General features: G+C 36.1%; 1 protein-coding gene across 4 annotated transcripts in view; it reads right to left on the reverse strand.

Annotated features, from left to right (window-relative positions):
- Positions 1 to 7,572: 7,572 nt before the first annotated feature.
- Positions 7,573 to 22,720, reverse strand: part of Abd-b (abdominal B) — a 107,287-nt gene continuing 92,139 nt past the window's right edge. For 2 of the 4 annotated variants that reach the window (XM_062668872.1, XM_012694105.4), the window contains 3 exons: positions 18,096 to 18,142; positions 13,411 to 14,019; positions 7,573 to 9,875 (listed from right to left, as the gene is read on the reverse strand). In XM_062668872.1, coding sequence (XP_062524856.1) covers positions 9,481 to 9,875; positions 13,411 to 14,019; positions 18,096 to 18,142 — 1,051 coding nt within the window. In that variant the 3' untranslated portion in view covers positions 7,573 to 9,480. Of the gene's footprint in view, positions 9,876 to 13,410; positions 14,020 to 18,095; positions 18,143 to 22,720 lie in introns of those variants that run through there. The other 2 variants (NM_001173331.1, NM_001146228.1) reach the window with 2 other exon arrangements.

The following is a 22,720-nucleotide window of genomic DNA, read 5'->3' on the forward strand; positions in this document are numbered from 1 at the left end:
AAGAATTAGAAGTTTGTAGGTACCTAAAGCTCGGTGTGAGTAAGTTAAAAAAACAAGGACTATTCACATGAATCCTATAAAACCATACTAGTATTTTAATAGAATTTTTTGATATTTTTATTTTTATTATTTTTATTGCTTAGATGGGTGGACGAGCTCACAGCCCACCTGGTGTTTAAGTGGTTACTGGAGCCCATAGACATCCACAACGTAAATGCGTCACCCGCCTTAAGATATAAGTTCTAAGGTCTGAAGTAAGTTACAACGGCTGCCCCACCATTCAAACCGCAACGCATTACTGCTCCACGGCAGAAATAGGCAGGGTGGTGGTACCCACCCGCGCGTACTCAAAAGAGGTCCTACCACCAGTAATTACGCAAATTATAATTTTTCGGGTTTCATTTTTCATTACACGATGTTATTCCTTCACCGTGGAAATCAATCGTGAACATTAGTTGAGTACGTACTTCACGACGACTTCAAAATTATTATCCGCTCTCATCATACGCTTCCTTCGAAACCGAATTCACCCGAAAATAACTATTCGTTCGTATTATTGCAGTGTTGGCATCCCTGCCGAGGGGTGGTCCACCAGATTCGATTTGCCTAATAGCGGGCGGGAGGGAGGGCTCACTCAATTACGTAGAGTGAACCGAGGTGTCCCAAACGCTACGTACATAATTAGATTACACGATAAACGGTGACAAATGCCGTCTATTCGTCTCACATACCAAATACCAAACCTTTTTTAGTCAGCCCTAACCAAAATGTCTAGACGTTGTCTAATTGTATGTGTTATGTAAATAGTCAATTTCGTTTCATTTCTTGCTTATCTCAGTTTCTGGGTAATTTTTATGCGTTTAAATCCAATGTAGCCGCAACATACATCTTTAATCTCATCATATATTATTTAGGTTTTTATATTTAATGCAACACTAATGTCACTGATTCAACTGTTTTCATAATACCTAAGTATAAAAATTATTTTGGCCCTTTCTTCGATTACTTTTAAAGATTGGGTCCGAATTACGAACACTTGAAAATCTTATTACTCTCATGTTTGTTTTCGCGGGGTCATTCACTTTACCGTCATCAAAATCTGGAATATTATCACAAAAGTTCAAACATAAAAATTTAAATTGGCCACTGTGTGGTTTTGGGTTGCAATTACCGGTACTTGGTTTTTTTTTAGAAACGTTTATTCGAAGTATTAAATCCGGTCCCATAATGAGAGGTGAGAACGTAAGAAAGTATTTACTTCTTATCTTTATTGGAAATATCGGAATTACGAAATGATTCGAACGTTCTGAGACGGTGGGTTGGAATTGAATTTTCCACTTATATTTAGAACAAATTTAGAAGAAAAATATTTTTGGTTCTTGAATATAGGTAATATAGGTATTTACATACCTATATTACCTATATATTTTAGGGTAGACTGTGGCCTGCTACAGCAATGTTAGCATATCAACATGAACTTATCATATAATGGCCAACTGGACCTTATTAATGAATCATCGATACTTAAAATGTACTAAACAACTTTTTTTTTTTATTGCTTAGGTGGATGGACGAGCTCACAGCCCACCTGGTGTTAAGTGGTTACTGGAACCCATAGAAATCTACAACGTAAATGCGCCACCCACCTAGAGATATAAGTTCTAAGGTCTCAGTATAGTTACAACGGCTACCCCACCCTTCGAACCGAAACGCATTACTGCTTCACGGCGGAAATAGGCGGGGTGGTGGTACCTACCCGTGCGGACTCCCAAGAGGTCCTACCACCAGTGAATGGAATTAGTGTTGCAAATACGTGCACCGCAATCTGTAAGAATCAATATCGGCGTTTAATGATGGACTCGGTCGGCTTTTTTAACACCACTTACCTATCAACAAGCTATAAAAAACGAAAAGATGATGCTATACACTTCACGAAGAAATTACTTTGCGCATAGTTTACCATGATGGGTCGCCAATCTATGTTCGCGATTTAATACCGCTCTTTTGGTTAAGTGCTTATTTACAAACAGCGATTTTTACAGGAACAAGCAGCCCTTTATGTAAGAAATGGTTTACGTAAAATAATCGTGTTGAGAGATAACTAAGTCTTAAACTTCAAATATCAGTGTTAGTCGAAATTTAAGTCTACCTTTGTAAATAGATTTTTTTTTAATTCTTAAATCATTTTATTTAACTAGAGACGGTGCCAACATATGATGAGAGCTGCTGGGAATAAATTGTCTAAAGGTGGTAAAGGTCTGAAAAAGAGGAGCGAAGGAGTTGAACAATGACTTTCGTATGGGATGACCATGCACGTATAAAGACCGTCATCAGAATATGGATCAGAGCTAACACACTAACACAACGTCTGGGTCTACGGAGGGTGTTTGGTTATATCTGTCTTGTACCGTAAGTTCGATGGGAAGTGATGTGAGGAATTGTTAGAGATGATCCCTGCAACTCATTTTTGCCATCACACCACTTGCCACCAGATCAGAGTTCGTCCCTACTGTCTGGAACCACTACGTTCATCGATAATGCATTTCAAGAGATATTTTTTGTGACCTTCTTTCTGGAATGAATTCTCCTCCACGGTTTTTCACGACCGCTATGACATGTCCTTCTTCAAACGAGGCCTACGAAGAGTACTCAGGGGTAGGCAGAGATTCGGCTGTACTCCTGGCATTGCTGACGTCCATGAGCGACGGTAACCACTCACCATCAGGTGGACCGTATGCTCGTCAACCTACAAAGGCAATGAAAAAATAAAATTATTTGTAAAAAAAAGATACAGATATAGGAACAGTAAGTACAAAAGAATTAAGAAAACTGAAACTACTACCATTAGTAGTACATCACAAGTATGCATCATTTCAGTAGGATTACCGTTTTTGTGTAGTTCACTTAATTTCAAAAAAAATGTATGTCTACTATGCGATAAATTTACTTAATATGTAAATTCCCAAAGGTTTTTCGGGGATTGCGCTCATGATATACACGTACACCGATGTGATGAAAATATTATTCTACAGGGCTATCTTTATACTTAGCTAGATAGCTAGTTTAGAAACGAATTGATAAATTTTACGGTATATTGTAAAATACGTGTGCTCCAAAGAAAGTAAGCCTATAGAAAGAACGATTATCTAATATTCCCTTTGAATACCATTGCAACAAACAAATTTCATTGGGAACAAATTTTAATTATTAGAAAGGCATGTACAAGTAAGTAGATAGTACTTTAGTCCATATTATTACAAGACGAGACCCGAGAGGCTAACACCAAGGCACTAATTTAATAATAATGACACTCAAACACAATGTTGCTTCAAAATCGTTGCTTTAGATATCAGAATAAAAATATATCCACGTAAACATGAAATAAACTTTAAAATTTATCGTAATTATCGAAAGCGGAGTCAGCTATGAGAACGCACAGGATTATACAATTCGACCAATGACAGCAAGTTCCACATTTAACCTGCAACGTGTCCAGTCGATGCGACACCCGGTTTCCGTGTAAATTACAACGAAAGACGTTCATTTTAAATTGGATGTTTGTTATAAAGTTGTCTTGGGTCGGTTCATTTATATGCTAATCAGAGAGGAGGCGGCATGCTCCAGAATAACCGGTAGAACTGAGGCTCGGGCGCTGGTGCATTCCGCGTCGGTTACTTTGTATGATAATTCTTTCATGTGGCTATTTACAACCGACTCAACTTATCTACATAGAGACAAGGATATTTTAAGTTTTATACCGATTTCTAGACTAAAACTATTGTAAGCTTTTACTAAAATATTATATTACTAGCTGACCCGGCAGTCTTTGTAGTGCCTCAATCGATAAATATAGGACCTAAAAATTTGTATAAAATAAACTTAAAACAAATAAAAGGAATCCGTCCGACGGGAGACACATCAAAGGAAAAACAAAATTATTATTTTTATTTAATTCAGAGTGCTTTCATATTTATCTACCTTTTGAACCTTCTCTGGACTTTCACAAATAATTCAAGACCAAAATTACCCAAATCGGTCCAGCAGTTTTAGCGAGACTAACGAACAGAAATTAATTTTTATATATAGGTAGGTATATAATGTGAATGAACATTTAATAACTTCTAGATAGTAGACAAAAACGCTTTCTTGCGTAATAATCGAATAAGAAAAGTATTTTGGTTCAGAAGTCAAGATCCACTTTGTACCATCGAACTAAATAAGTAAATAGCAAATGCAGATCAATAACTTTAAGTAGATAAACGAAACTTAACAACAAACCTCTGTGAGGTATTAAGATCTATATGTAGGTCTGTGAGTAGGATGGCGAAACAATGGCTAGCGACAAAATATTCTAACTGACCGAAATGCATTGCGTTTTAGTTCAGAGTAACAAATTTCTCTATAATGTATTTATTTAGGTACTTTACAAATGTACTTGAGCGAAACTACGCTCCGGACTTCTATTTTAAACACATTTTCATCGGCATATGCCTGCGAGTCGTTATTTACATTTTAATAGCATTAAAGACACGCTCAAGAAACGTTTGGCAAATGTCTCCAGCTCAACATGCATTTTGCTGAAAGTATTATTTCAACATAAATATAAGTTATTTATCTTATCTGCAACACAAGTTTTTCGAATGTTACCTTAATTGTAATTCCACGTAAAAATTGAACATTTATTACTAAGTGTAGATACAGTGCAAAATGTAATTTTTTTGTAGTAAATGAAGAGTTTAAGTTTAGTTTAGAATTTAGCTTTATTTTTTCCCAATCAGCAGCTCACATTATTTCACAGCAAGTCTATAGTTTAATCAATTATTTATAATAAATAACAGGTTGATCCATAAAGGTTAGCCATTTCTGGTGTAGACATATTTTTCTCTTGTAGCTTTGTCTCACACATATCAATCTATATTTCAACATAATAAAATTGATTAATTAATATACATAATACAAAAAAATCATGATAACTTAATCATGTTTAAGGTTTTAAATTCAAGATTTTTAGATATCTGTCTCATTTTAAATAAATTTTGAGATCTTAATATACAGATAGACATGTTATTTTGTTAATTACGAATACATTAATATTTAACGACAAACTTTGTAGTCGTATTCTACATCAGATACTTTATCACACATGTCATTAATATAAAAAAATCTCTATTTTACGTAATTATTCAAAATGCTTCAAAGCAAATTGTTGGTTGGATGGTTTCTACTTAATAACAATATCACTGTTAGGAACGAAGTAACGAAAAACAAATTGTGGAGCAGCTCAAGCCTCTGAAGGGTTTTTAACATTTAATACCAATAGATGGCGTTACTAAGTTGAAGGGCTTGGTAAAATTAATACTCTAAACAATCTTCAATAGTTAGTTATGCAACATAATATATTTTTTATCTCTTTTGTAATCTTAAAAAGCATATGTATTTTTACTCTATATTTTTTTAACGAAAAAACTTTAGTCCTTGCGTCTTCTCCAATTGCTCAAGCAACTTACAAAGCTGTCAATATCAGTGCATCATTTGGGACCTCTGGGCTTATGAACAGATTTCAAAGCGACTATATTGTTCTATTGCAATGTATTCTATTGTTTTCTCGGGAACTATTTGGGATGATGACGTCATCTGAATTATGTTATTTTACCACCCGCCAGTGTTCATACTTACCAAATGATAGGAGCTGCGTTTTTAACCCAGAGACACAGCCCACTGTGTTTCTCGCCGAATCTTCTCAGTGGGTCGCGTTTCCGATCCGGTGGTAGATTCTGCGAAGCACTGCTCCTGCTAGGGTCAGTTTCACTCCGGATTGAGTCCCGTGAGCTCCCGTGAGCTAAGGTTACGCTGAAATAGCCTCTCAAGGCTATCAGCTTAGGTAGGGAAAAAACAAAAAAAAATCTGCGTTTATTGATAGAACGTTTCAAGCCATCCTAAGAGATTTTTTTATTGATGAATTCTCTCGATAGAAGTCAATAGCCATTTTCCCGCCTAAATTCAGAAAATGATAAAAATATACTTTCCGTTTTACCGAGAATATTTTTATATTGCAGTTGTTCAGCTGTTTGCAACTTATTTGCAAAATGTAAAGATAGTTTATTCCTCGGCCCGAATCAATGTTCCTGTATTGCCTATTTCATCCGCCTAGAGTGCACTAACGACACACAGATAAAATATTCTTGTATGTTTTCTAGTGAACTCTAGTGATTGACAGCGAATTGAAATTTTGACCGACTGACTCAGGCATAGACCTAATATTGGCTTTCGGGTCTTCTAATTATAAGCATTGGACAGTCGTTAAATAAATATATTGAGACTACAATCTCAAGTCCTAAGATAAACGGTGCCTCGCTGATTGCTATGGGCTCCGGTAATCACCTACTATCAGATAGGCCGTGAGCTCGTTTATTTTTAATCAATTACGGTAATCCATTTATCCATCATTTCCGAACTACTAAAGGAAGACATGAGTCAATTGTAGCAATTTTTTTAATTACATATATGTGAATGACTCTCTCTCGCTCACTGGGCGACCTTTCTGTGATTCAACCTCCTTGGAAATGCCTCCAACCGTTATGTCATGACAAGTTAAAGCAGTGTAAATTATTTAAAATATTACTGTGTATCCTTAATGTAGGTATCGCTGTACATTTGCTGGAACTCAGAACGAAATCGGGGATTTTTAAATTTGCAGTATTAATAAAGATTTAAGTAAGAGAATAATTAATTACAATATAAGTTTATATAGAGTAATTTAAACTGAAGTTTTGATAATAGAATCGGACAAAAATTTATTGAAGTAATTTCTAACATATTTTTTTAGCTATAGCACTTATCATTACATTAATAAACAAAGAGTTCTAGTGTGCACGTAATTTTTATACACAAGCTAAATAACTTCAAGAGCAACAGTAGTGCTTAGAGCTTTGAAATGTAAGATTCTTGTTGGAGTCGTCTTATAAGTTTTGACGTCGATCGATTTTGGTGCAGGTACGATAGGCAGTGGCTTGGTTCTGCCTCTGGTATTACTGACGTCCATAAGCGACGCTAACCACTCACCATCAGGTGGGCCGTATGCTGGTCTGCCAACAATGGCAAATAAAACAGTAAAAGAGGTATACCTACATTTTTCAAGAATCCTTAAATATTCATTGATATGGTGTTGTTCATGATCGGTAAATGTTCCGCAGGTCGTAATCAACAGACAAATTTCTCGTGGTAGGAAATATATTCCCGCGAAGATTAGCACCACAGCTCTGCCTGCCAATCACGCTTTCAGGTTTTTACAACAGGTTAATTATTTTTCCAATGCAATTGAGACTTCGAGTTCAGGTCAGATGGGCTATTAATGTTGTGAAGTCTATGAGCTCTTAAGAACGTGTTTATGTGTTTTCTTTGTTTTAATTAATTAGTGCTTGATGATGCCCTTTATTTAACAAAACAAAACTTGATACTGGCTGAAAATACGATTTTAGTAAGTAAGACACGATGTCATTCCGTTATCGTATTATTTCAAACTTACCAGAAAATAAATAAATTAAGGTAGGTTAGAAAAGAAAAAATAACCGAGACACGACGAAGTATTTAATTTTTCCCTTTTCATGGTACATTCTTTCTAAATTCGTCATAACTGTCGGGAGCACATTCATATTTAATCATAGATTATACTTAACAAAACGTCATATTTCTGCCGTGATTAACTACATTAATTTAACTGTACAGTAATAGTTACGAGACCTTCATAATTATTAAAATTACATAATATATGTACGGTACTAGACGCAGTTAGGTTCTACTGATGTCGTTGCGTAACAGTTCATAATGTTGTAAGCTATTATTATATATTTCATCTGAAAAGCGTCATCTTATAAGTAACGAGCGTACATCATGTACTTGAAATAACCAATCAAATTACTACTAAGTACTTCGCCGACATATGGTCGCAGTTTTATTCTAACATCGATTTCGTTCGCTTTTCAGATAAATGGAACATTCAAAGAGTTAACGTACAGTGTAAATGCTCCACTGTTGACGATTTTTATTTAAACGGATCCGACTAAGTTAAATGCAATGCATCAGAACAATTGCTTTCATTTACATAGAAATTCGGTTACCTAGATGAGGTCGCCATTTTGTACAAAACACCTAATATTTAATTACTATCAAATTTACGGGACAATACAGTTTAATGAGATAGATTCGAGTAAACTACTAAATTTACCGTAAAACATTTATTAGATTAAATAGATATAGTATGTACGTAAAAGTAGACAGGGAGCTAAATAGTAAGTTTAAGAATTAATTCTAGAACTGGGATGATTCAAAGAATTCATTAGGCACTAATAAAACAATAAAAATATCGAATAATAAAGAAACAACGTAAGTAAAGCAAAGTATTCGTTGATTTCAATTGATGAAACATAATATATTTTATTCGCAGCTATAAATTTATGTAAATAAATAATAAAATAAACAATAAAAAAAAATCAAAAATAATAATAGATTTCAGAAAACAGATAGATGATCGTTTTAGGACAATTATAATGCACTTGCCCACACTAACTAACCTTGATATAACATCAACTTCAATATTAAATAAAGTTATAACAGTAACTAAATGTACAATTCTACTGGAACCGAGTTAAAGCTTTATCAGAAATCCATAATTTAAATAACGAAATTTACGAATTATGGTATAAGAAGTTAAACAGTTATAAATATTTGATCTAGTCGACATGCGATCAGTTAATAGAACATTATAATGATAATAGTAATAGTAAGTGATACTCTTACATTAAAATGGCTGCTAATACATCTATAGTTAAACATAAAATATACAAGTTTTGTGAAGAGATATTTATAACTGCCACCAAAGCAACCCGAGTCGTTCAACAATTTTGGTAACGAAAAATAAATGTTAACTGATTAAAACTAGTCCACCACTTGAACAGCGTTACGAATACAACAATAAGCAGTCTCACAAAATATTTTACAAATTTTCCATTTCAATAAACTATCTAAAAACTATAGTTCATCGGTGACGTCTTTAATGGTTTTATTCGTACTTAAATAACCTTTCAAATACAATAATCAGCGCTATTACTAGACATAACTCACATCAGGAATCGTTATCTACTAACGTACTTAATCGATACAATTACAGAACATAATTTCGTAATTAATACTATACACAAATCGACAACACAATAATCTTAGTACGAGTTTCTCTGGGACCTGCGGCGCACGCGGCACTGACTTAGCGTCCAACACGTTGCGATACAAACGATATAGCGCATACAACGTTCCTCCGGTCAATTCTAGTCTATCAGGTAACAAACATTGGACGTGATTATAATCTCGCTTAAAGTACGACCACATTCCACATTTAGGCCCTACGATAGGTACTTCCTTCATGAATCATACAATTTAGCTGGCTATACCGTGATGAAGGGGGTAAGTCCCAGAGAAGGGCGCGGGTCACTGATGATGTTTCGCAGGCGGTGGATGGTGCAGCGCCACGTGGTGCGGTGCGTGGTGGTGGCCCGCGTGGTGGTTGTGGTTGTTCGCATTTGAATTGTTGTTGTTGTTCTGGGCAGCTTGCGCCGCCTGTCGCTGTGAGTTCTTCTTATTTTTCATTCGTCTATTCTGGAACCATATCTTCACTTGTCTCTCGGTTAGATTCAGATTTCTCGCGAGCTCCCATCTCTTTTGTTTGGAGACATACGCGTTGAAAAGGAATTCCTTTTCCAGTTCGAGAGTTTGAAATTTCGAGTATGGTTTGCGTTTTTTGCGCACCGTCACTTGACCAGTCCAATCCAGAGGGTTCGAGGATCCACACCCCACCCCGACTCCGACCGACATTGACAGAGAACCTGAACACACAAAACGGTAGTTTTAATTAAATGTGATTTCATAACACTATTAATGTAATCTTAGAAAATAGAACATTAAATATTAGTAAAATATAATTTATTTATCATTTCTAAGAATTAATTTATGTATTCTAGTTAATGTACTTTGGCACGAATACAGTATCGCAGAATAGGAAGACGTGCTGAAAGAACTTGCTAGAATTTGCTTTAGTTTGAGATCTATTATGAATGAGATCATTCTCGCATTGAGAATAAAGTCTTCCTTCATGCTATTTGTTAATTAGGGCGAACTGGGCGAGTTTTGCGCTGTAGCGCTTATATTATCCCGGCAATACATACATAATATATATACACTAGTGGATTAGTGTGCGTTGAATAATCAGTTTTGCGTTGTGCAATTTATGAGACCGGCCTCTTTGATGAAATCAGCGATGCAGTTTTAGTATGCAACACGTGATAGACGAGACGTGCACGCTGAACCATTTCCTATTATTGAAATGATGCAATATAAAAACTCCGCGAAATGCGATATTGAGCTTAATAAGCATGATGTGCCTGTAGATTTTTCAGTGGCCTTTGAGTGTTGCGATCGTTTGTGACTACTAAAATGGTGCGTAAAACTGTCCTACCGCAATTCAGATACGTCAACGTATATTTGTTATTCTGTTCATTGTTATTTTATTTCATTAAATATCTAAAATTTATTAAAAACGAACTATATGACAATGATTCAAGATTTGACGCTATCGCATTAAAAAAATACAAGCTCATTTGTAACCGGAGGCATTGTTTACTCAAACATTTAAAAAAACGTATAAACCTTTACTATAGGTAATATTGTGTTGAAGAGACAAACAACCCAATTAACATATGCACCCATTCTGCTCCGTTGTCATTTGTTTTCTAAAATAGGATCTACAGACAAGGTTCAAATGAATACTGAAGCTACAATCATTAATCGACGCCTTATTTGACGTTCGCAAGCATTTGCTAAATGTTAAGATTGTAAACAGATTTCAAGATACATAAAAACCTTTCCAGTTTCTTTAATAATTACATCTACAACGTAAATGCGCCACCCACCTTGAGATATAAGTTTAAGGTCTCAGTATAGTAACAACGGCTACCCCACCCTTCAAACCGAAACGCATTACTGCTTCACGGCAGAAATAGGCAAGGCGGTGGTACCTACCCGTCCGGACTCACAAGAGGTCCTACCACCAGTAAAGTATCACTAACCAAATGTAGGATATAGACGATGTAATAAATAAATACGATTTGTTATTTGAGGTTGTGTAAAAGAAACATGAATTGTTTAAACATAATGACAGTCAAGCTGTCAATTATGAGGGAATAGGTAGCGATCAGCGGCAATAAAAATGCGGGTTCTCTGCGCCCATAAAAGCCTACATACCCCACTGTACGCATTGTCTATTTTATCTTAACAAAAAGATTCTATCTTAAGGTAATAAGGTTCAGCTTTGTATGACACTTCACATATCTTACATCGTTTTGTAGTTTGATAACTTTTAGCTGAACCGAAAGGTTTTAGGAATTTTAATGGGTTCAAGTATTTTTGTTATTATTTGACATTGATTGAATTTTGTTTTATTTAAAACGGTTATATTATGTTAAAATAAAATGTCAATATTGTTGAACAAATCACGCTTGTCAAGGCTGAGTGAATATGTAGATACCGATATGAATATTTATGCGAGGTATTACGTCGCCACGTCGTGAGATCGCGGACAGGCGTAGAGCGAGCCTCGCTAACGGAGTCACTCCACAAACCGTTTACTAAGCCATAAATGTACAAATCAAAGTCAATGTCAACCTCAGGTGGGCCGTAAACACACAATCATAAAGTGACGCCAACACTCGTATAACTTTTTCAACAATTGTTTCCTTTTAATAGCCCATTATATGCGTGTTTTACGCAAAATTATGTCAAGTTACACCTCTGCCGTAACAGAGGCGCGATAAACCCATCTTTATGGTTAGGCGGCGATCGAAAGTGAACTAGCGGCGAATGTTTATGAATGGAGCATTTTTATTGCTCTCATATTGACATGGCGTTTGTGGTTTAGTAATTACTACTTACTATCGCGATTTGGGTAGAAACTAGTATTATTGCATGTTTGTGACGACGACGAGGTTTTATGATTCATAAAAGTGATATGTATCTACGAGAATGCCCGTCTGAATCGTATGCACCGGGCGGGACGACCGTGAGTGCGTTCCGGCACCAGCGTCCTCACACTTCTAGTTTTTATCGTCTCATCAACCTGTAATGTGTTTATTGTGGCAATATTTGGTTTATTGCCACTACTCAAAGATCGGTTTATTGTCTTAACGCTCAGGTATCATGTTTATTTATTAATTATACTTTTTTATTGGCGCTTTATTTTACGTAAACTTTAATTTATTGTCGGTTGTAAAGCACCGTTTTACATTGCCTATAAAAAGGTGCTCACGGTTAGTTTTTAAACATTTGTAGCACGTGTTTCGTTCATTCATCAAATTTATGGTGGTCTGTGGGAAAATGTTTTGGTTGAGCTCTCTGTTCGGAGGGTCTAAAAGGATTCTCCGTCAACTATATGCCATTTTTATAGAACTTATGGCTGATTTTTTTTATACGTTTGTTATGAAAACCTATACAGTGGTCTGTTCAGGAATTTTTTTGCAGACACTTACTAGTCGTTTTAGAGGTCGTTTATAATGTATAATTTTTTTTCTTTCAAAATAAACCTATCCCGAGTCAACTGTAACGTAAGACTTATATTATTCAATATTTACACTCTGTTCGGTTTCATACAGTTCTTAAATTACATTAGCCTTCATACAGACCTTAGTTATTTATTTTGCGTTTTTGTACTCCGCATAAACTGGTCATCATAATTATTATTTTTTTTGTTATTACAAATTTCATGAGGGATTTATTACTTTTATTCAATAAATATCCATCTGCTACAGGTGTGTCCTAAAACTCGTGTACAATCACGCCAATCAGCTGTCTTCGATTAGAGGTAGAATGCGATGGGAATCTTCGTGTGTGTGCGAGGTGTAGATTTGGCACTCCCACATAGCTCCGCGAGAGTAATCTCTGTGTGCGTGCCGCACACATAGAAATACCGCACGCTTGTGTGTGTTCTTTACGGCGCCATCTAGCGACAAGCGGCCCGCAATCAGCGGGTCAAGGTTCACAAACCCATAATAAATTATTTACAAATCTACTTATCAGCTTCAGACTGTCATAGATTTAAATTAAAACAAGTTTATAATATTAATAAATTTAATCCAAAATTTTTGAAGTTTAACGAACCATCCAATTTACGATTAAAAATACGGGATGTAGGTATACTTTTCAGTGAAATGTTTGTAAATTTTATAAAATGTTTCCTAAGCGCGTTCTGTTTAGTTAAGAGAGCTAGGACGATAAGCTTTGTGGATTACTAACATCGTAATGGAAATGAGATTGTAGCGGTTGGTTCGAAAAACTAGTTTCAATTTATTTTGAGAAATAAGTATTACTTACCGGGTAGAGAACCTGGTGGCGGATACGGTGCGCCAGAAACTGACTCTGGTGCGTAATTTCGTAGACCATATGCATCATGAGAGAACCCGGACGCCTCGGAGACTGCAGCTCGTCGTTCTTCTCCGCTGACGTAGGGCAGAGGTTGATCGCCTCTAGGTGTGCCATACGGATAGTTCCAGCAGGGCTGCGAGAAACCCTGATGACAGCCTCCATCAGCGTATGGTTTGTATTCACCACTGCTGGTTGGCCAAAAGGGGAGAGTCGACTTGCGCTCTCTTTCGACAGGTAAATTATAATATGTAGGGGCGCTGGGGTACTGATGTTCGAATGAGCCGGGAGCATCTGGAGGATAGCCCCAGGGCTGCTGAGCATGCCGGATGACGCCGGGCTCGGGCTCGTAGCGCTTAGCCGGAATGTGCAACGGCGGTTGTGGTGGGTTGGAGCCGACTGAAGCGGGCGAGGCGCTGGAGGCCGAAGGTGGTGCGGCCGCAGGAGCTGCTGGGGGTGAGCCACCGGGCGGCGACGCGTGCGCCTCCTCGTAGAGCGCGCCGCCGACCCCGTTCATCATGGTCCACCAGGCCGGCCCGGCGGAGTGGCCGGATGCGGGCGCTGGCGACGCGGCGGCCGCGTCGCAGGGCGCGCCGAGGCCCCCGACATGGTTGTCAGGGTACAGGGTGGCGGCCGGGCAAGCCACGGGGGATCGGGACGGTCACCGGACGGTTCACGCGCGCCGCGGGCACATCGCACCGCGCAAACACGCGTCCCACACGCCGAAGCGGCACATGAAAATTAAAACGCGTTGCCCGATTTAGCCAGCCCGGACGAGACTTGACCGCAGGGTTAACTGACCGAATAAACTTATGATATCGATGAAGGTGATTAAAATTATATTTTAACAGTCGAACAGTCGAACAGTCACTGATATGAGAAGCTGGCTGGTAACATAGAAGAAATTGTCTTTTTATTTTGAAAAACTGATTTTACTAAATTTATATAGTTCCAGGTAAAACAATTTTTCTAAATTATTGAGAGTTATCGGTGACGCAACAGTTTTGTTATGTAGTAGAGCCGTCTATTGGACACGATGTTGTCGCGAGTAGCGAGCGTATCGCGTGAGAGCGAACCGAGAGTAAAGAACACACAAAGCGCGCAGTCGGCAGCGCGGACGAGCGCGGAGTGGCGGCGGCGTGTGCCGGTGTGACGGCGCACACATGCGCGCATCTCATGTGGCCATCTAGCGCCGGGCGGAGGAACCTCGCCACACACGAGCCTGTAGGCGGGCGGACTGCCAGCTCCCGCTCTCTACGTTTTCATAACATAAGATCATTATTCTAACTTGTATACTAAACTAAAATCACTGCTTTAAATTATCAATTAATAATCCAAGGTTCAGAATACGTGTAAATAGCCTGAGTGTGGCTTAAATATATTCAAAGGAGCTTTTAGAATTTCTTTGCTTGTAATGTTCTTAAATGTCACCAAAAATGAAATCTTGCCTTGGTTCAGAGTAAAGTGTCGACGCGCGGTAGATCTGAAAGGGTTGTCGAAAACGGAGGCGCGGGTGCGTAGTAAAGCGATTAATGGAGGCAAAATAGCCATAAACTGCCGTTTAACCAAACTGCAAGCGTCACTTCGGCCATCGTCGAGTTACCAATAAAAAACGCGAGACTTTATGACGGCAACTCACTCACATTTTATTGTGAGTATAAACTTAATTTTATCGCCTGTTAATTTCACCACAAATAATACTAGGCGATAGATTAAATTATAACATTTTGTTTTATTGCCCTGAATTACAAGGACGATGTATTTTTGTGGTTTCATTGGCTGTAAACATTCCGATACCATATTTTTGCGGCTTCATGCATTTGCTCTTAAAGCTCTAAGCCAACAAAATCATAAATACTAGTATGTTTTTTTCACTATTACTTAATATCGTATACAAGCTCTCGTCTACAAACCATAGTTTGTGTTTGTTACACCACTTTACCAAAGCCACATAACATAATTTCACAGATTAATAAATTGAAAAAAAATATCGAAATTTCCAGACGTTCTTAACACACCCTTTTGAAGATCAACAATGAACCGTACGACCAATAAATTTTCTTACAATTCAGCTATACCGTGTACTGTTTACACAACGATGCAGCTATAAAATATATCACTACGACAAAAGAAAAACATATAACACGGCAAGTCATGTTAACATCGCAACTTAACACGCTTATTATGTTAATAGCAACCGAATTGTCAAAATATAATACGCGATCTTTGTACATCACGAGTGTCAGCGATAAGCGTTTCTCTTATAAGAAATATTTATAATCGTTATCAAATATTTACGAATCGCTTCGAGGTCGCAATTAACTTAAAAATAAAAGTAATTTAGGTTTATTTATATAAACATAAAATACTATTGGTGGAGAGTATTAAGCGGTAGGCAGCGACTTGGCTCTGCCCCTGTCATTGCTGAAGTCCATGGGCGACGTTAACCACTCACCATCAGGTGGGTTGTATGCTCGTCTGCCTACAAGGGCAATAAAAAAAAACATAAAATATATATTTATAAAAGATGTATTCAGTACTCAACATCAAACACAACTCTTACTAAGCTTAGTCATATATTTTGGTCGATTCTATTTGAATTATATATTAGGCCCTGCAAATTACAACTTGGTACACACAGTTGTCATCCCTATATATTTAACACTCTGGTTTTTGAATTACTAAAACAAAAATTTTAATTGCTTGTCTGACTGCTGAAGCCTAAGAAATCGGATGAAAATGAAAGTTCAGAATTAAAATGTTTACATGATTACAATGATTACAATACTACATATATAGTCAACTAGGTATTTGTAGATTTTTTCATTTACATTCCACTAAATCGATCAAGAAATATGATTAAAAATGTTAAACAGTGGGATCATTCTCAAACTCCATGTGGAAAGATTCAATTCGTAATTATTCAATGATAATTAATTAATAGATGCTACATTATAATCGCTTGCCGCTCATTGCGTGACCACAACTTATAGCAAAAACGTTAATTTCCCACACTACTACATTATGACGTACTAGTAATTATGCCTCGACAATTGTAAGGGTAACAGAATAATAGTAGTGAAGCGATAAATTCACAGTACTTTGTGGACGTGTCAACAAAACTAATATTACGGATTATTGTCCACGTTTGTATATCAAACAGTGCCAAATGATTTATTTACTTTTCGGGACCTGTATTTATAAAGCACAACATGGCCGCTTCAAGAAGACTCCCTAGAGTAAAACGAATTAAAAAAAAAATGCATTTTTTGCAATGCTGTAATGTAATTGGTACACCTACATAAAAATGGTTTAGGAAAAACTATGGCTGCCACATAAAATGTGATGTGAAAATTTACTAATAAATTTAAATAAATTTTACAGATGTGTATTTCGTTGTTTTTTTTTTTTCAAAAGATATTTTTTGTGTTTCTCTGATGTAAAAGCAAGCTCGTGTCGCTAGCACATAAAACAGCGCCGCTGTAAATAGTAACAAAATGAAAGTAACATCATATCGCCTCTGCACAAACAGCCAGACGAGTATCAGGCGCGTTGAATGACATACACAAACATAGGAACAAGTGTGCGCCTGAGCAGCCGTCTATAAATATTTACGTTAGGAAACTCTCGAGGCCAATGGTAGGCCATACATCTCCGCGTAAATAAAAGTACGCTTTCTTATCTCAAACATGTACGCCGGTTGCGCAAACGTCTCCGACAGAATCCGTTCTGTGTACGTCCGTAACGTAAATAAATGTTTTACAATCTCAACTAGACGCATGCTAACATTTTAAACGCATAACTTTGTTTACATCGCGGTACCTATTTTGTGATTATGTATTTAGTAAAATTGTTTCTATGCTAGATTACAATTTGCCATCGCCACACCAATAATTGTGTAAGAATAGAATTTAATTTAAGAATATCACGGTACAGAAATCATTTCTTCTTCAATCCTTTATGCTTTAAAATTACTTAAAATTTAACGATCAATTTCGATTGGCAAAATGTTAAAATTCCTATAGAAAGTCTCCTCGGGAAACTGAACAACGGTGAATATTTATTTCGATATACGCTTTTAAGCATATAAACTTAAAGGTACTCATTTACGTGTGCCAATTTTGAAAGTTGTCCGTGATCGGTCTGGCCACCTTTCTCCGAAGCACCGCTGTAAAACTTGGTGCATAAATACATGACTTTAGTTACAAACATGTACACGTACACATCAAGGTTGTTGTTGAATAAAAATAAAATGAGGTTATACGATAAATATTTTAGAGCTCTGCTATCAGTGACTGTCCGAAATTTCGATGCTCATTCATAATTCAATTTTAAGGTCATACGGATAACAATTCAATTGAGAGCAACGTCATGATTTTAATTTACAACCGCGTTAACGACCCACTCTCTGTATCTACAACTTTATTACATTATCGTTTAGTTTTTTTTTTTCATGATTATATATGTTGTCATAATCGTACTTTATTATGTAAATTACGTAATTTTATGAGTGAAGATTCTTCACAATATCGATTTCATTGGAAATATCAGAAGTTATGTGATAAATTCGTAAAAACGATGGCTTAAATCGATATTGGAAAGTCAGAAATGTTTATAATAAGGCTTCAAATAATCACCTTGTCGTAAACTGGCTAGCGACGTCTGCGTAAAAGGGCACGGTAACCTGTGAACAAATCAAATTTATTTTAACATCAAGTATTAAACTTCATTAATAGCTACAGACAAAGCAACAAACTGATTTTGATCAATTAAAACTCGTGAATTATTCTTGTATTTCACAAGAAACAGTTTAATGAACTTCATATTGTTAATTAGATAAAAATAAAATGTTTTCTTGCGCACACCTTCATTAACCTTTAGAATATTGGTGTATGTAATTTTACTACTATCAATGAAATCTATATAAACCTATTCGCAGACTTCCACTGAAGTATGAAATCTATTAAAATCTAACAAGTTTAGATTAATTTGCAACAATCAACAGAAACTATTATTTGCTATTAAAATATTTCAGTATCAGTAAAAATTCGATGCAATTAAATTCATAAAAAAATCGTAGACTTGTTCGTGTGCAAACAATAAAGAGACACCTAACTAAATATAGTTGATTGAGTCTTTTTTTTATCTTGTGATTGACAAAGTCTTGGCTTTGCTAAAATTAAGAGGAGAAAGAGGCAAGCGAGAAGACAAGAGGCCAAGGAGAAGTACCAGCAACACGGCCCGAACCATGAACCGTTCGGGGTCGCGAGGATCCAACGAAGACAATAATGAGCTACAAGCTAAGCTTAATCTAATGAAAATAGATACTCAAGATAAATAAATGCTTGACGTGATCTATTTTAAATTTTACCTGATAATGTTCTCTACTAATTTTCCCTCAAGATTTCACTGTATTTAAATATCAGAAACTGCTTTCGTATTCTACTAAAGATCTCAGTGCAGTGAAATGACGTAACTAATAAGCCACAAAAATAGCGCTTTAAATCATCGTTACGTATTTAATGTCTACCGAAAACACATAACTCCGTGTATTTTTAAAACAACGCCGCGTTCCACCCACAGACATCCCATTGACTTCTTCGGTTACAATTTTATTTCCTGACACCAAGCGACTTGGTACGAATATAAATAAATCCTTTCTAAGTCATACGATATGGCGTATAGTCACGAAGTTTACATAAAATAGGTGATTTGCGCCGAATGCCTCATTTTTTTGAAGTTTCCGTAAAGTAAGTTCGTTCGAAAGTGAAAAAAACATGTTTACAAGCTTTTTTAGTGTTGCTTGTCGTAAAAATCTGTTTTGTGTTAGCTGTCCATCAAGGCAATATAAATGTTGCAATGATTTTAAGCAGGCTTAAATATGTGCTTTGATTTTTTTTAGCATTGTAGGCATTTGCCTGTGGCTTGAAAATAAAGATTGACATATTATACATAATCTACACAAAATCAAATCAAACCTCACATCTACCATGCAGTTAAACGAGATTTAGTGGTTAGATCCGGTGCTAATTGGAAAAGTTTGTTATTCCAAACTTTGCCGGTTCTCATCTAACTTACAACGTTCAACCCGGGTCAAACTTTGAGGCCTTAATCCCGGGCTAAACGTCAAAGGGACTTTTACTTTATTTTTGTACAGTACGAATAGATAGAGCAACCAAACGATGGCAGAGGCCACTCGATTTGACATTTACGACTCAATCCCGAAACATAGCTCGCCGCTTGGACAAACGGGTGTGTGCTTTTCCAATTTAATTAGACCTTCTCTTCCCTCCGCGCTACATCCCCTATTTTGACTAAATATATGTGTGTAATGTAATTTTAAAGCTCATTTTATATTAGCTGCAGCTTCGATTCAATGGCCGCACTGACAGGACTAGTTTAGACGCTTATTACAAGTTGTCAAGTTGCGTTATCGCACTCACAAGTATGTGTTATCGGAATGTTTCTCCCACGGTTGAATGGTTAGAGCTTGCCCGAGTTTGTTTTTGTTTCAAATAAATTTGTCACCATAACGGATATAAATTAGTTCAACATCACAGTCACGACATTACGTATAAATTTATTAGTTATTAAATAAATAGTGTTTTGAAAAGCGTCGCCTTGTATTTAAAAATACTTACAATCACAAAACGCGTTTATAGGTAAACAGCTTTCGTTTATTTAGCATAAGATTATAGTTACAATAACAAGACAGCGAGGGTGTAGGAGGTCCGAGAGGTTAATGGCGCGAAAACTGACTGGATCATATCCCTGGGTTTACGACACGAAAGCAAACGGCCGATTCATTTGCAATTCTAAGTACGATTTATCTACAAATCTCCGGCGTTTCTCAGATGTCAAAACAACCATGCTTTAGGTTCATATACCTATTTATGTTCAATTACATTTCTAACTAATGTTATTTTCTGTACTGAATTTTAATCTTATGTAGAAACAAAATCATACTTTGTTAATTTTTATAGCAAATAATATAATACTAGACAGGAAATAATAAATCTTTGCTGGTGGCAAGACGTCTTGTGAAGCACCACCATCATCTTCCTCATTTCTGCCGTGAAACTGTACTGTGTTTCGATTTGAAGAGCCGGACAGCTCTTATAATGTAAAAACTGAGATCTTAGGAAAGAGGTTGGGGGCATTTACGGTGTAAATGTTTATGCGCTCCGGTAATAACTTACACCAGGAAGGCTATGAGTTTGTCCACACAAATAAGTAAATAAAAAATAAATAAAAATGCAAGCTATTGGTTAAGTCACCGTATTCCTATCAAGCGGAAATATAAACATCCAGACAGACTTCTAATAAATTAAAACTCAAATATTATTAGTATATTTCTTTTCTATACTGACTTTCAACATGAGGCAGAAAAAAGTCGTATTCGCATATTCGCTTTCGTACCAAATAATATAATCTAAACGTGTAGATTATGTCATCACATTTCTAGCAAACGGAAAAAACAAACATCTAAAGGGATTTGCAGATCAAAGATATGAAGCTTGTAGAATGAATACATATTGTGTGTGCGCGTGAATGAAACATGCCTACGCAAATCAATTTTCCGAGTCCGATGCTCGAATTGGGATACAGGAGGAACGTGCAATCGTTAGGTGGTCCATAGCATTTAACATTCTAATCACCTTCGCAGGTCGATGTTATCTTCAAGGACATACGTATATTGTGATTCGTAATCGTAACCAAGCCGGAATAGATCGGCTGCCTGATATACGCGATCGATGAATTAGAATGTCTATGAGCTCTACGTTGCGTTTGCGTGGAACGATCTTCATGTTCTGAACAAATACTGTCAAGGAAATATTTACTGTTACCAATACCAATGTAAATTTATAGGCCGGTGTAACCTCAAACGATTCGTACTTGCGGCCTAAATGAAAAGTTATCGGGAAAATAATAAAAAAGCGCGTCACAGTTATTGAACACGAACGGAAATTGTGTTTTATTTTTACTCGTGTGAAAATCAAAAAGAAATCGAAAAATCTTCGAAACTATTTTTTAAGTTGTCCTAATTTCAAGAGCGTAACCATTATCAAGTGAATTATTTTCGCCAAACAAAAAGTGAACAAGGCTCATGACACGTATATCTAACGTTGATTTTCATGCTTTCTCACGTGCGTTTTAAGATTTTTTCTCCCGCTCAAATTCCATCGTACTGAAAGAGATAAATGACATGGATATAATCGGCCATTTTTAATACCACCCGATTAAAATGTTGCCGTGAATAACACAATCGCTACAATGTTGTGACTGAATTTTTTGCTTCTTAATAATTTGCAGAAAAATAAATTACGGAATTGAATTAAGATGACAGGGCGGCTGCTCAGAGGATTATCATTCGTGCAGGTAGACGAAGCAAATTGTTTAATATGAATGCCAGAGTTTATTTGAATACATTTTATAGAACGACTTTACAAAGTGCGGATTGAGATATTCTTATGTTTCCTCAGATATTTGCGATAAGACTTTTATTACTACGAAAATAATTAAACACGAATACATTATTTAAGCTTATAGTACAAAAACGTCGCACACTGTAGCTTTAAAAATATTCAACAATATAAAATATTCAACAAGCTACCCGTCATTAGGATACACAATTCCATTGTAAAAGCCTTAATATAAATATCACAAGAATAAAAACTGGTTTCACGTACTTATATGATCCTCGATAAAACGATGTTTACCGACATGTACCTGTGTAGTTGTTTAAATGGATTCAAAAGTACAAGTAATAAAGATGCAAATTCTTTGGTGGGCGGGTGCAGTGACATTGCAATTGTACCTACTTTGTATGTAGGTACAATGTATTGAATGTGAACGTTTATTTGTAGGTACAAAGGGATTTTTTTGCTAAAATATAAAGTAATTTATGTAATGTTAGTAAAAATAATATAGTTTCGTTTTTGTGTTTATTTTCAAAGATAATTTCGAACAGATGAAAAGTTTCGCGAAACAAGACTTGCGGTAAACAAAATCGATCCAAGACATCATTGTTATAAAGGGAATAAAAGTATGAAATGAATATGCATAAGAAATTTGCAATTAACCTAGTACATGTTCCGTATATGTAGGTAATGTTTCATGCAATCGTACGTTAAATTATATTATAAAAGAAATTTAATTATAAAAGACGTTATAAAATTTAGAATAAAAACTTTAAATACGTACAAAAAAAAAAACTTTAATTACAAAAACAATTTCCCCTCGACGAAAATGAAACGTAATT

The sequence above is a fragment of the Bombyx mori genome, chromosome 6 (assembly GCF_030269925.1).
Source record: "Bombyx mori chromosome 6, ASM3026992v2".
NCBI classification, from domain to species: Eukaryota; Metazoa; Arthropoda; class Insecta; order Lepidoptera; family Bombycidae; genus Bombyx; species Bombyx mori.